At 37.1% G+C, this 15,393-nt stretch overlaps 1 protein-coding gene across 2 annotated transcripts in view; it reads left to right on the plus strand.

Moving 5' to 3' along the window:
- The first annotated feature begins 223 nt into the window (after positions 1–223).
- Positions 224–15,393, plus strand: part of HPGDS (hematopoietic prostaglandin D synthase) — a 45,139-nt gene continuing 29,969 nt past the window's right edge. For both annotated transcript variants that reach the window (XM_004470372.3, XM_004470373.4), the window contains exons 1-2: positions 224–306; positions 9,288–9,429. In XM_004470372.3, the coding sequence (XP_004470429.1) occupies positions 9,297–9,429 (133 nt within the window). In that variant the 5' untranslated portion in view covers positions 224–306; positions 9,288–9,296. The remainder of the gene's footprint in view (positions 307–9,287; positions 9,430–15,393) is intronic.

Here is a 15,393-nt window from a genome sequence, read left to right on the forward strand (position 1 = left end):
TAAATGAACATGTTGCACCTGGGACGTGTAAACCCCTGTAACTTTGACTTTATGGATGATATGCAAATATATTGGGTTATTTCTGCACAGAGGGCCTATAACATGCAAAGTAGAGCCAGAAGTCTTTGCAGGCTTGAACTGTTCAGCACACATATTTTATCTAAGGAAATGAAGGAAGAAATGTCAGTGAAAGTAAGTTCCCTCTTCTCTCATTGGCTTGTCACCATCACTTACTCAAATAACCTTAAGTGCAGTCACATACCAGTGAACAGAAGACTCTAGAGGCTTCACAGAGACACAGTACAAGTAAGTAGTATTATTGAACTCTACACAGATAAGAAATGAGATATTCTTCCCCTTTACTTTGGGGTTTCATTTTTATTAATGTCTTGTCCCATGTATGTCTAAGCCACTGTAGTGACCTATTTTCATCATTAAACTCTGACCTTATCTCATCCAGAGTCTCTCTATGTTAGTGGCCATATGGAAATTCAATGCTTATTTCTGGGAGAAATATAGATAATAGGTAATTTTAAAAGATCCCTTAAAGTGGATTTTAACATAGAAAATACTGTGAATACTAGAGGAAAAATACTGTCCTAATCAGAGTTTGTGACTTCTTCCAAAAATTTCCCAAGCGATTTTTCAATGTGTAAAGCAGAAGAGAATTTTATTTCACAGTTCTTTGCTTTCTTACTTTAATGCTCAGGGATTTTATTTGTAATACTTTTTATAATTTTAAGGCACATTTTGTTGAAGCATCTCCATGTTTTGTAAGAATTGCATTTTAGCATCATTTGGTTTCAGAGAAGTGCAAGGGATTTACCACAGTTGGGAGTTTGAACTCACAATTCCCAAAACATATCTCAATTATATCTCTTGCTTTGGCTTTAATATGAGGCAACCGTTTTAAAAAGATATTGAGTTGGTCTTTGAAAGAAAATAGAGATCCCAGCATGCTGGCTGAAAATTAAACATTAAAATTAATGCTTAATTGGTACAGAATTTCTGTCTGGGGTGATAGAAAAGTTTTGGTAGTGAACGGTGGTGATGAGAGCACAAAATTGTGAATGCAATTAACAGCACTGAATTATATTTTTGAATGTGGATGAAAGGAGGGAAGTTTTAGGTTGTATCTATGTTATTAGAATAGAGATCTAAGCAAACAACTCAGGACTGTATAATACAAACAGTGAACCCTAATGTAAACTATGGGTTATAGTTAATAGTACAATGATGATAATAATCTTTCATCAACTGTAACAAAGGTTACAACTGTAAAGTGTTAATAATAGGGAAACTGTGTGTGTGAGGGGTTATATGGAAATTCTGTGTTTTCTGCATGATTTTTCTGTAATAAAAAAATTAATGTCCATTAAAAAAGTAAATATCCAGTGCTTGAAAGAATCAGTAACTTTATTTAACAAAAATTCTCCTATTTCTCTATTGTCCTACAATTTAACTCCATAGCTTGGTTACTTTTCCAGAACTGAAATAGTGGTGCCCAGAAAGAACATGAAATGAGGGGAATCAGCAAATTTTTTCTTAACTACCACTTTTAGGGGATAATAAAGTGCTACTACTTAATGTTGATATGTGCAAGAAGTTCCTTTTGTTTCTATGTAAACAATTGAATCATACATGATGGCTGTCTGGATGTAAGTTTTGCATTTCAAACTCACATAGTCTACACAATGCAAATGCAAACATTATGCTCTCTGCCACTACATTTTCGATAGGTTTATTACCAGTCAAGGTAAAATGCAGCAAAGAAGAACTACTGGCAAATTCACAAATAATCTCCTGCTTTTATACTTCATACTCTAAGTTATTGTACCATTACTATGTGTGTGTTTATATATATACATATATTAATATGAGCTGTATCTGGAATGCCCAAGTATATTGATGTTTTTGATATCTTTAATAGCAAGAACTCAAGTAGTCCAGCTAACACTTCCATGAATAGAATAAATTAAGATAAATAACATTTAAGTTTTGAATTGTAAAATGATGAAAACGAATACCCTTATTTTTATGGTATTCTGTCCACCAAATTTACTCTAAGAGTTTTATACCCTATTTCAGATACCTGTTAAAACCTTTATTAAGACATGTCACATAGCAATTGAATATTAACCACCTTCCTCAGAGGGTTGAGTTTGGATTATTGTGACCTTGCTGGTACAGAAAGTTTTGAGATTATTTTTTACTGTGCTCTGACAGCAAAATACAAAATACAACATTGGCTTAGTTTAAAATGATGCGATCATAGGCACCCTCAGATCACATGCTTGTTGAGAGAGGAAATTCCCTAAGTTCCTTCACACTGTACTGAATCACTCATTTTAACTGATATGCTTAGTGAATCTCCTTCTAAATGTACCCACACTTCAATTGTGGATTTTCTGATGGAAATACTTTAGAATGTTGGTGGACTTCAGCTAGTCCTGTGTAGCTACCCTCTCTGCTTTAGCAAACTCTATGCATTCTCATCTAGAGGCTGTTCTTGCCTTGTACTCAGGATATGCTACTAAATATATAACAAGGTCTCCAATAAAGAATGATGGAAAGGAGAGAGGAAGGGAGGATGGCAGGAAAATTCCTTTACATTTGCCAATTCTCATGGTGTAAATAATTCTAACCTTGGCTGATTTCAGTAAAGTCACTGAACATGCAGTTGGGAAGATATGTGCAGGAGAACATGGCTGCATAGGATTTCTACCATACAGGAATGATAGATGGACCAAGAGCACAGATAAGAGCAAAATGTAGTAAAAGAATTAGGAAAAATATATGAATGAATTTTATAGTCATAGCTTGTATTTTATCATCTGAAGTATATCAGTGTAATATAATGTGAAAGAGCCATGAACCTAGCAGAAAGAAAGGAAGTCCTCAAAACAGAACTTCTCAAAAACACTATTACTTCCCATGCAAAGCATTTAATTTCCAAACAAGTTTAGCATATATTAAAAAGTAACTCTTCAGCATTTCATAGCTACATTCATATGAGTTTATATGTTAAAGGTTCTATCTAGAGTATTAACCATCCATTCACATGTTCTTTGAGAAGCTATCTTTTTTTTCCCCAACTTAAATCTAAATGGGGTTTTCATCTATCTGCTAAATCAGGAACTTGACATGGCTTTGTTTAGAGTGGAAGGAAGCCAGTGGGTAGGTTTAGGGGTAAAGGATATCTTCAAGCCCAATCTTTTTTTCTTCTTCTAATTGTTCCAGTATCATTTCAGGGAATATGTGTGCCTTTCATGCACACCCTGCTTGGGATTTTTAACCCAGAACAGCCATGTAAGAGTTCCAAGATGAAGCTAACAGGAAGCAACAGTCCAGCATGACACTGGAGTTGTCATAGAACAGTCAAATCACATTTAGGTCTATAATCCACCCGGGTGTTATTTCTGTTTGAAGTGAAGGTGGGATCTAAGTACCCATGTTTTCCTCTTTTGTCTCAGAACCATCTTCGTCCAGTCTTCTTATGTCCCCACTGTAATATCATATCTTTCATATATGTGTGGGTCTCTTTTGAGACTTTATGCACCAATATCAAACAAATTTAATTATAGGGCTGTTTATATTCCTTGCTATCTGATGGGTCAAATCCTCCCATCTGTTCTTTTAATTTGTCTTAGGTATTTTTGGCCCATAATATTTTCATTTGAGGTTTAGGATCAGGTTTATTTGTAGAGTTGAATTTAGAATATAGATAATCATTTTGATTACAAATAAGTACAGTTTTGTTTCTTACTTTCCCTTCCCTACATTTTTAATTTATTGTTGTTTTATCTCATTTAATTAACTAGGCTGTCCAGGACTGTGTTGAATAGTAGGGTAGTAGTAGAATTCTTAAGAAAATGCTTCTCTTAGTTCACCATTATGTATGATGTTTGCTCTAAGTTTTTTTGTAGAGTCTTTATCAAGTTAAGAATGTTTTCATATATTCCTAAATTTTACTAAGAAGTTTTTAATTTTTTTTTTTGCTGAGAATTTTCATTGTAAATGAGTAATGAATTTTATAAGTGCTTTTTCTAGTTGATAGAATGGGTTTTCTTTTTTAGCCTCTTAATGTAGAATGTTATATAGAGGGTGTTTTGAGCTTGCAATCATGGGTTAAATCCTCTCTTGTCATTACATTTTATTTCATTTTGTACACTACTAAATTTGAATGGCTAATATTTATTTAGGATGTTTTTTAAAAAAGATTTTTTATTTATTTCTCTTCCCTTCCCCCACCCCCTTTGTCTGCTCTCTCTGTCTATTTGCTGTGTATTCTTCTTTGTCTGCTTGCATTCTTGTCAGCGGCACCCGGAATCCGTGTCTCTGTTTGTTGCATCATCTTGCGTCAGCTCTCTGTGTATGTGGCACCACTGCTGGGCAGGCTGTGCTTTTTTGGTGTGGGGTAGCTCTCCTTGAGGGGTGCACTCCTTGCACTTGGGGCTCCGCTATGAGGGGGACACCCCTGTGTAGCATGGCACTCCTTGCACGCATCACCACTGCGTGTGGGTCAGGAGGCTCTGGGTTTGAACCCTGGGCCTCCCATTTGGTAGGTGGACACTCTGTCAGTTGAGCCAAATCTGCTTCCCTATTTAGGATGTTTAGCTTTATTTTTATAAGGAAAATAGACTATAGATAAGGATTACCTTGTTCTTGAAAATTAAGTAAAATTCACCTGTAAAACCATCTGGGTCTGGTTTCTGTCATGGGTATAACTTAATTACTAATTCAGTTTCTTTAAATGCAGGTTTTTGGTTTCTCAAAAAATTTTGCACTTAGTTTAAGTGTTCACATTTATTGACAAAATTATTTGTAGTATTAGCTTATGATTTTAAAAATATCAATATTATCTGCTCTCATGACCCCTTTTATTTGTAACATTATTTGCAACGTTTCATATTGTTTTTATTTTTATCATTTTTCTAGAGGTTTGCATATTTGATCTTTTAAAAAATTTCATAGAATCAGTCTACCAAGCACTGGGTTCAAACAGTGAATCCCTCCAGTCTCCCATCGTGTTTGGAGGATGCTGACTCTCCTTCATTCTGAAGGAACTGAACTCCTGGCTGGCCACTGCCTACCTCAGAACTTAAGGTCCTGGTTACTGCATTGTGTTCATTTTGTTTCTGTTCACCTTGTTTCAGGCAATGTTTGTCTTACTTTTAAGCCTAATTATGTATTTTTATATTTTCTTTTTCATTTTTAGTTGTTTGATGAAGGATGGTTTTATTAAAGACTGTGATCTTGAGGAGCTGATTCCAGTCAAATCACTCAAAGCAGACTTCACTAGGGTGGGAACTTCCCCAGCCCTCCTCTTCTCTTTCACTCCCTCCCTCCTTTCTTTCCTTCCTTCTTTCTTTCTTTTCTTCTAGTTTCCCTTCCCTCCTCCCCTTCCTTCCTTCTTCCTTCCCTCTTTCCTTCCTCTTCCTTTCCTCCCAACACATTTTACGAGTTAGGCACTGTGTTGTACTTTACATGCACTATTTTCATTACTATTTTAGAGGTGAGGAGACTGAAGCTAGAAACAGGTGAGTTGCCCAAGACTACTCAGATAGTAAGTGGCAGGAATGCCTCCAAAGCCACACAGCTCTCCCATCCACCTGCCCAGCCCTTGAGTTTATTCTTCACTTCAGGTAAGATTGGGATATGTTTCACCTTTACCCTCTTGGGCCATCATCCTCATGACATAAAGTCATTAACAAAGTGGGATTACTATAACAGAGATACACTGCTGAACATAATAACAGAAAAGGAATATGGGCAGCGGTTGTGGCTCAACTGATAGAGCATCCGCCTACCATATAGAAGGTCCAGGGTTCTATATCCAAGGCCTCCTGACCCGTGTGGAGCTGGCCCATGTGCAGTGTTGCAGCACACAAGGAGTGCCGTGCCATGCAGGGATGTCCCCTGTGTAGGGGAGCCCCACATGCAAGGAGTGTGCCCCGCAAGGAGAGCCACCCCGCGTGATAAAAGCGCAGCCTGCCCAGGGTGGCGCCGCACACACGGAGAGCTGACACAGCAAGGTGATGCAACAACAACAACAAAAAGCGACACAGTTTCCCGGTCCTGCATGACAAAAAAGCAAGTGGACACAGAAGAACACACAGCGAATGGGCACAAAGAGCAGACAATGGGGTGGGGGTGGGGGGGCCGGAAGGAGAGAGGAAAAAAAAATATATTCTACACAATATCCTTTACAATTATCATTAGCATTCATTGTAAATTTCCTTATCTGTTTTTCATGACAAGAGAAACATTTACTTGGAGTTCCTTCCGTTAAATTTATGCAAAAGCTTTATGAAATGTATGAAGGATTTTCAGTTTCTAGCTGCATTTGCTTTTGCTTATTTTTCATGTTATAAAAATGTGCACGTATTACTGAAGAACACATGTCTTCTAGTTTGACTAGATTAAAGGTGACCAGGGGCAGGGGTGGGATGTGGAGAAGTGGGAGGTAAGGCTTAATTGCTACAGAGTTTTTGTTTTGGGTAATGGAAAAGTTTTGGTATTGGATAGTGGTAAGGGTAGCACATTGTGAATGTGATCAAAACCACTGAATTATATTCTTGAAAATAGTGAAACTGGAAAGTTTTAGGTTAAATATATATATATATATATATATGTATGTATGTATATGAATAAAAATTTTTAAGAGACCCATAGAACATCCAACACAATGAGTTAACCCTTATGCACATATGTTAGTAATATAATTTTAATATTGCTTCACCAATTGTAACAAAGGTACTACACTAAGGTAAAATGTTAATAAAAAGGAAAACCTAAGGTGAGGGATATATGGCAAGTCTGTACATTTTGAATGATGTTGCTGTAAAGTTGCAACTGCTCTAATTAAAAAAAAAGGCTTCAAGTTTGGACTTATTTTGCTGTAGAGATCAAGGAACCAGACTTTTGTTAGTTGAAAATATAATTAGGAAATAATGACAGGAATGTGATATGAAAGTACAGCTCTTCAGTAATGAGTTATTACTCCTGAAAGGATGTTCTAGAAGGAAAAATAAACATTTATCAGATGTTCCTAGAGTGAAATACAATATAAAATTGCATGATGTTCGAAATTAACAGGAACAAAGAAGCCTTTGTTTTCATTCAGAATTCAAGAGGCAAGCATTGATATTTATGTGTACTTTGATGAAATGTGACAAGAAGATATGTTTAATTTTAATGCTGGTCACAATGGACATATATGAAACTATACAAACGTATAATATTTATGAGGAAAAATACATAAATTCTTCTTGCTGTGAAAGCATTGACCCTTGACAGCAAAAATCAATAAAAATTTTATATAAAACACTTTTCAAATGGTAACTACAATTATGAATGATACTTTTCCCACTCTGAAAGACTTTTTTTTTAGATTTAAAAGAAATATCCAGGAATTATAATAATTATCCTTTTCCTTTCATAAATAAGAATGATCCCTTAATTATGATAACATAACATGTTTTGCAGAAGGAATCTTACTGCTGCACGTTTTATTTACTATTTACTGCTTTTGTGTTCTCCTATCTTTCTCCTATCTGCACTACTTATTTCTAACTGCAACATTTCTAAGTAACTTGGAAAGTGGTCCCCCAAATTTGAACTCCTTGTGTGCATATTTCCCCCCCAAAGGAATTTAGGGCTGGAATATTCATTAGTTTAGTCTATCAGTTTTTGTTACAGGGAGTCTCACCGGCATATTGAAATGTGTGGTATGTGCTATGTTTCTCTTGAATGGGGCCTGGCCTGCGGACAGGAGTGGGCCAGGATAAGAAATGGCTAGGCGTGGCTCTGTTTCTCCCAGGGCATACCACATCCACTCCACAAAGTCTAGACACGGAAAATAGGGGCCAGAGAGATGGATTTGCTATGTGTGGCCATCACCATCATTTCCTGGACCCCGTCTAAATGAGCAACCAGACAGTTATTTCCAGGTCATCGTCTCCACAGGCAGATTACATGAATGCATCAACTTTAGGTCTAAACTTTGCAGTCTAGCGTTTGATGATTTGCGTTTGATCTTTTATGTGATAGGATTTCAGGTAAAACTTTGTTCCATCTTTTCTTTACAGCTAATATTCCAGTAATATTCTTTGAAACACTTCCTTATTAGAGAGTAAACTATTTAATCTCACCAATTAAAGAAATAATCATGATATTATTTTTGTTAATTACTATATTTATTTAGTTTACCTGTTCTGAACTCACAATGCTTATTCTTGACTATGGAACAAGAGTTATTATTATTATCAATAGTTAATAATTAAGTGTTTAACATTGTGCTAAATGCTTTACTTGCATTACCTCATAAATTACCACATTCATATTAGTATCCTTATTTATAAAAAGGGGGGAGGGCTTTGAAATGTAGAAAGGTAGTGTTAACTATCCCAGAGACACACAGCTAAGTGGTAAAACTGAATTTCAAATGAAAATGTTTTTTTCTCAGTTTCCTGATCATTATATAATTACAATGTATTCCACTATGAATGCTTAAAAATTATGAACAGCTTATCTGCAATGGAAATGAAATGATCCAATCACAGAACAGAAAACTCGCTAAATTATAATGCTCTACATCTGGCTGCAGCTTGGATTAGCAAACTTTCTGAAACAGCAGGGTTCTTTGCCTGAGAAGAAAAGGAGGAATAAGCTCAACCCTGACCCTTCCCAGGAGAGGTCCCCAGGCTGGGATGTATCTGTACATGGTAGCAACACAGCCAAACCCATCAGCATGGGTGCAGGAAGAGGGAAGAAAGAACACTTCCTTAAGCTTTTGATTGCTAGAGGGAAGAGCCACGGTTGGAGGAATGGGGAGGAAGACAAACTGGCAAGGCCGGCTCCCATGTGCCCAACTGCCACCCAGCTGTCCTCACAAACTCTGAGCTGTGTCACCAAAACAAAATGCACATAGTACCCATTACAAATCACAAGAGCAGAGCAAAAACATCTTAAAATGGGAAGTATTTTGCTCCTTCCTCTGAAGTTGGTGTGCAGATGCACTCTTAACCCGGTCTTTTTCATAAATAAACTTTGAATTTGGTTATTTTACTGGAATGTTCCAGCTAGTGCTAAGAGTCATGATGTTGTTTCTATCAAGTCTTTCTCATGTTATTAGCAAAGTGATTTATAATTAAGGTTTTGAACATCATCTAATATCTCTAGTTACATCAAAAGATGTCATAAAGTTTTCAAAAGGCCCCAAAAGAAAAATGTTGAGATATCTCTTGAGGGTTGTTAAAATAATCCCTCCCTTTTTCTTTTTCCAGAATCACACCATGTCAAACTACAAACTCACTTATTTTAATATGAGGGGGAGAGCAGAAATTATTCGCTATATATTTGCATATTTGGACATAAAATATGAAGATCACAGAATAGAACTAGCTGACTGGCCTGAAATAAAATCAAGTAAGTAGCACAAATAGTAAGTAGTTCATGGAAAACATGAAAATATACTTCCAGAACCTTTTGTCTTTTCTCAGGGAAATGGAAACATAAAAGGTTTTGTTTTGTTTTGTTTTTGTTGTATTTTGTTTTTTTAATCTCATGTGGCTTTAAATTGAGAAGCAGCTGTTCAGGAAAATTAAATAAATTCTATGTGACCCAGCAAATTTCCTACTAGAGTTGAAAAACAATCACAGAAAGAGAATATAAAGACAAACCAGTATGAAGATTTGACCGAAGAGCTGAAATGGAGGTCACTGAAGTCAATATTCTTGACAATTAGAATTTGATAGTTATACTATATATATCTACTACATTTAGACTATTTATCAGTTACACTGCATTAACAGAAAACCAAACTCAAAATTGCTTAGGTAATAAGGAAATAAATTGTATCATGCAGCTGAAAATCCAAAATCAGGGCAGGTGTCAAAGGATGGTGTTATCCACTTCATCGGGCTGGTAGCGAAAAGCTTTCTATGATTCCAGCCTCGCAGCCTTGAAGATCAACATTGAGAGGGTGTGTGAGAATGAGAGAGAGAGAAAGAGAAAGGACTGTTTTCATTAGCATTCCCAGGAGAATGAAGAAATTTTCCCAGAAAACCTCAGCAAACTTCTCAGGACTCACTGGCTCAAGTTGAGTCACATACCTAATTCTGATCTGTCACTGGAAAGGAGACATAACCCTGGAACAACAACTCAGTTGTGCTCTGGAGCTGCAGATGGGATCCATTTTCATGAAGATGTGACTGTAGGAGAGAGGGGTATATACCTGAACAAAACTGTGACCTGCTTAATCAATGGAAAAGAGCAGATTGACACTGGACAGACAACTCAATGAAAACATGTTACCTAGTGCCCGGGGCACTAGGGAAGAACTGGAAATATGATTACATTGGACAAACAGTAATTTGGAAGTCATCCTCTAGATACTTGTTGTATTACCTAAAAAAACTAACCGAATGTTAATTACTAAAGGGGTAAAAAACGTTAAAAATTAATGTTTTTAAAACTTTTTGTTTTGAAATTCTTTCAAACTTACAGGACAGTTACCAAAAAAATTAATAATAATAATAATAATATAAACCCCATACAGAGAACTCTAACTGTCTCTATCCCCCAGATATTCAGATGCACACCAATTTTTACACTTTTCCATAGCATTCTGTCTGTCCATTGGTCTATTTGTCTTTATATTTATCAATCCACTGAGCACTTGAATGTAGCTTGTGTACATCATACTCCTTGAACACTTAGCACTGCCATGTACATTTCCTAAAAACAAGGATATTTCCTTACATAACCACCTGAGGTACAGTTATCAATATTAAGGCACTTAACATTGATATAAAGCTTACAGTCTATGTTCCAGTTTTTTCGTATGTCCCATTAATGTGCCTTTCTCCTCCCTTGCTGGATCCCATCCAAGATCATGTATTCAATTGTCATTGTCTCTTTAGTTGCTCTTCTTTTTCTTTTTTAAAAATTTTTTTTCATTTTTCATTTTTTTGTTTTTTAAAGAGTTATTTTGTACATTTAATAATTGAAAATACAAAGAATTTTTAAAAACACAGCTAAATAAAGAAATACATTTCTCAATTAAATGTACATATAAAGTTTTTTTTGAATCATACAATATGTTACACGATATATTTGGTTCATAGTAATGCAATCATACAGTATTTGTTCTTTTGTGTCTTGCTTGCTTTGCTCAATATAATGTCCTCCAGGTTCATCCATATTGTCATATGCTTTATGACTTCATTTCTTCTTGCAACTGCATAATATTCTGTCATGTGAATACAGTTTGTTTATCCATTCATCTGTTGATGGAAACCTGGGTTGTTTCCAACTTTTGGCAATCATGAATAAAGCTGCTATGAACATCAGTGTGCAGATGTCTGTTCGTGTCACTGCTCTCAGTTCTTCTGGGTATATACCCAGTAGTGGTATTGCAGGGTCTCCTGGCAACTCTATATTCAACTCCTTTAAGAACTGCCAAACAGTCTTTACAGTCTGTACCATTCTGCATTCCCACCAATAGACACTTGTCTCTGTCTTTTTAATAGTGGCCATTCTGATAGGTGTGAAATGATACCTCGTTGTGGTTCTGATTTGCATTTCCCTAATCATTAATTATGTTGAGCATTTCTTCATGTGTTTTTTTTGCCATTTTATTTCTTCTTGGGACAAATGTCTATTCAAGTCTTTTGCCCAGTTTTTAATCAGGTTGTCTTTTTATTGTTGAGTTCTAACATCTCTTTATATAGCTTGGATATTAACCCCTTATCAGACATGTGATTTCCAAATATAGTCTCCCATTGAGTTGGCTGCCTTTCCCCCTTTTTGACAAAGTCCTGTGAGGTACAAAAGTATTTAATTTTGTGGAGGTCCCATTTATCTATTTTTTATTTTGCTTCCCATACTTCACGTGTAAGGTCCAAGAAACCACAACCTACTACAATGTCTTAAAGATATTTCCCTATATTTTCTTCTAGTAGTTTTATGGTCTTGGTTTTATATTTAAGTCTTTAATCCATTTTGAGTTGATTCCTGTATAGGGAGTGAGGTAAGGGTTCTCTTTCATTCTTTTGGTAATAGATATCCAGTTTTCCCAGCACCATTTATTGAAAAGACTGTTTTGTCTCATCAACATGGACTTAGTAGGTTTGTCAAAAACAAGTTGGCTGGGGAAGCAGATTGGGCTCAACTGATAGAGTGTCCACCTACCACATGGGAGGTCCAGGGTTCAAACCTAGGGCCTCTTGACCCATATGGTGAGCTGGCCCACACACAGTGCTGACACATGCAAGAAGTGCCATGCCATGCAGCGGTGTCCCCCGTGTAGGGAAGCCCCATGTGCAAGGAATGCACCCTGAAGTAGAGCCACCCACATGAAAAGAGTGCAGCATGTCCAGGAGTGGCACTGTACACACAGAGAGCTGACGCAGCAGGGTGACACAACAAAAAAGAGACACAGTTTCCCAGTGCCACTGACAAGAATACAGGCAGACACAGAAGAACACATGGTGAATGGACCCAGAGAGCAGACAACTGGGGGCAGGGAGGAAAGGGAGAGAAAAATAAAAAATAAATCTTTAAAAAACAAACAAACAAACAAACAAACAAAAACCAAATTGGCCGAAGTGGTGGTTTATTTCTGGACTCTCAATTCTATTCCACTTATCGATGTGTCTACCTTTATGCCAGTACCATGCTGTTTTGACCGCTGTAGCTTTGTAATATGTTTTTTAACTTTTTCAAATGGAGGGAACACACATACAACATAAACTTTCACATCTCAACTACTCCCAAGCATATGTTTCAAAGGGATTAATCACATTCACAATATTATGATACCCTCACCACTTTCCATTACCAAAACTTTCCCATATCCCCAAATAGAAACCCTACATCTGTTAGGCATTAACTCTCCATTCCCCCAGTCCTCATCCCCAGCACCTATCTTCTGCTTTTTGTCCCTATAAACTTGCCTATTCTCCAATATTTTCTTTGTAATTACCATAAGGCTTAAATATAAAATCCTAAATCTATAACAATCTCATTTGCTTTGATACCAATAAAATCACCTTCAGTATTATACACAAACTATGTTCCATACCCCACTGTCCCCTCAACTTGATGGTGTCCCATAGGTTCCAGGCTCTGTTCACTTTTCTTTATTATTTCTTCTTGTTACTCCTTCATTCTTTCTTCTTTTAAGATGATTTCAATTGTCTTATCTTCAAGTTCTCTGATTCTTTCTTCTGCCAGCTCCAATCTGCTGTTGAATCCCTCTAGGAAATGTTTAATTTCTGTTACTGTGGTCTGTTAAAAATGTATTTATTTATTTATTTCTCCCACCCACTTGTTGTTTTTCACTTGCTGTGTCTGTTTGTCTTCCTTGCTTCTTTAGGAGGCACCAGGAGCTGAATCCGGTACCTCCAATGTGGGAGGGATGTGCCTAATTGCTTGAGCCACCTCTGTTCCCTGCTTTGTAGTCTCACCATGCTCTTTTCTTTTTGTGTCTCTTGTGTCAGCTCACCATGCCTGCCTGTTGCACCACCTCACTGTCTTCTTTAGGAGGCACTGGGATCCAAACTGGTGACCTCCCATGCAGTTGGCGGGAGCCCAGATGCCTGAACCATATCCTCTTCCCTGTTACTCTGGTCTTAAGCTCATTTTGGTTCCTTTTTATAATGTCCATCTGTTTGTTTGATATTCTTTTGTAATAATCTGTCGTTTTTCTGATTTCCTTTGGTTCTTTGTCCATATTTTTTTTGAGCTCTTTGAACATATTTAAGGTCATGTTTTAAATGTCTATTATGTACTGGCCCGCCCAATTGATGGTCCCTAATGTTTTAATCTTATCCTTTGCATGGACTGTCTCTTCCTGTTTCTTGTGTTTGTTTTGTGATCTTTTGTGGAAACCTGGATATTTTGATATTTTAATTCCTGGAATTTACAATGAGCCATCTGTTCCTTAAACTTGTAGCCAGCTAGTATGACAGAGCTTTCCTTGAATATCAGAACCTAACAAAAAAGTGAAGGGAAAAAGAAAACACCTTCCCAGTCTTTGCAGATTGACCTGTACAAGTGCTCTCCTTCAGGGCTTATCCAGGAAATGAGTTCAGAGACCAGGTCCAGGCCAAAGTATAGGGGCTTCCTGATCCATTCTGTGCATGTGTCTTGTCTTGGACATGCACATTTACATGGTTCCAGATGTCCCCTTGTCCCATGGAAACCATTTCCTCATGGTCCCAGGCACTGTATTCTATGTCCTACAGCCAGCAATCTCTTGCTGCAGGCATCATGACTTGACTACTTTCCCACATCTTCCTGTAGGAAAGCTCTGTGAGCTGCCTTCTAGATGCAGGGCAAAGCTACCACAAGACAGATTGGATCAGACATAATGCTCCCTGCATGAGCAGGAGAGACACTCTGCTCTCTCTGGAACTGGGACCAAGGATCAGCAATGGGAGCAAGGTCAGATCCCTGCCAAGCTGTTGAGGGTGGGGAAGGGGCCATCCAGGTGCCAGGAGATCCTCCTGCTCTTAAGTAGCCGTTTTCTCTCCTAAAACCTTACTAACATTAAATATTCTTTTAGAAAGGGAAAACCCCATAAAGACTAAGAAATCGAGCTTAAATACGATAGCATAACATTTTGAAAGCTAGGAAGCAGGTCTAAGGTGACTTACTACACCAGTGAAACTCAAACATAAGCCTGGAGGAGAAAAAGTTGATTTGAATCACTACAGAGATCCCTAGAAATACTCAGGAATTAGTAAAAAACAGCCCTAAAATCTGAGCTGATAGGAGATTACCTGATAGAATGTGAAGAAGTAATATGATTACCAGATCCCTTCCTCTCCTTGGATGAAGCATGGAGATTATTCTCAGGAAGAATGGACCAGAGGACTTGGGATACAGACACATCTGAAGACACAATGCTATAGGGCATATGCAGTTAAATGGAAGTCTACACTGGAGAGACACCCAGCTCCCTTCCCTTTATAATCAGAATTCTGCAACAAGACTAATATGCCTCAGGAAGGAAATCAGAGAAAATTTCTCAGGGGAAGCTGGTCAGTCCAGGAAAAATGTCTAACAGTAACTGAAACAATGGGGACTTTCAATAAAATAGCCCAGCCCCATCAGTTGGCAAGCTACCCCATGCGCATGGAGCATCCATTTAACTTTTATTTCTTTGCCCTTAAAAATAGGAGGGCATGCCAACAATCAATAGATAGCTGAGAAAATCCCTAATATGAACAGACTTAAACAAAGAAGCAGGAAACGAAAAATCAAACAAAAAACAAAACTGAGGAGACCAAGATGATGTAGGCTGAAGAAATCTTCAAAAGATTACAAAATTCTCAGAGAGTAAAGAGAAAATCTGTAATCTATACATGAAACAAGAATAGGATG

This window comes from Dasypus novemcinctus, chromosome 1 (assembly GCF_030445035.2).
Source record: "Dasypus novemcinctus isolate mDasNov1 chromosome 1, mDasNov1.1.hap2, whole genome shotgun sequence".
In the NCBI taxonomy this organism is placed as follows: Eukaryota; Metazoa; Chordata; class Mammalia; order Cingulata; family Dasypodidae; genus Dasypus; species Dasypus novemcinctus.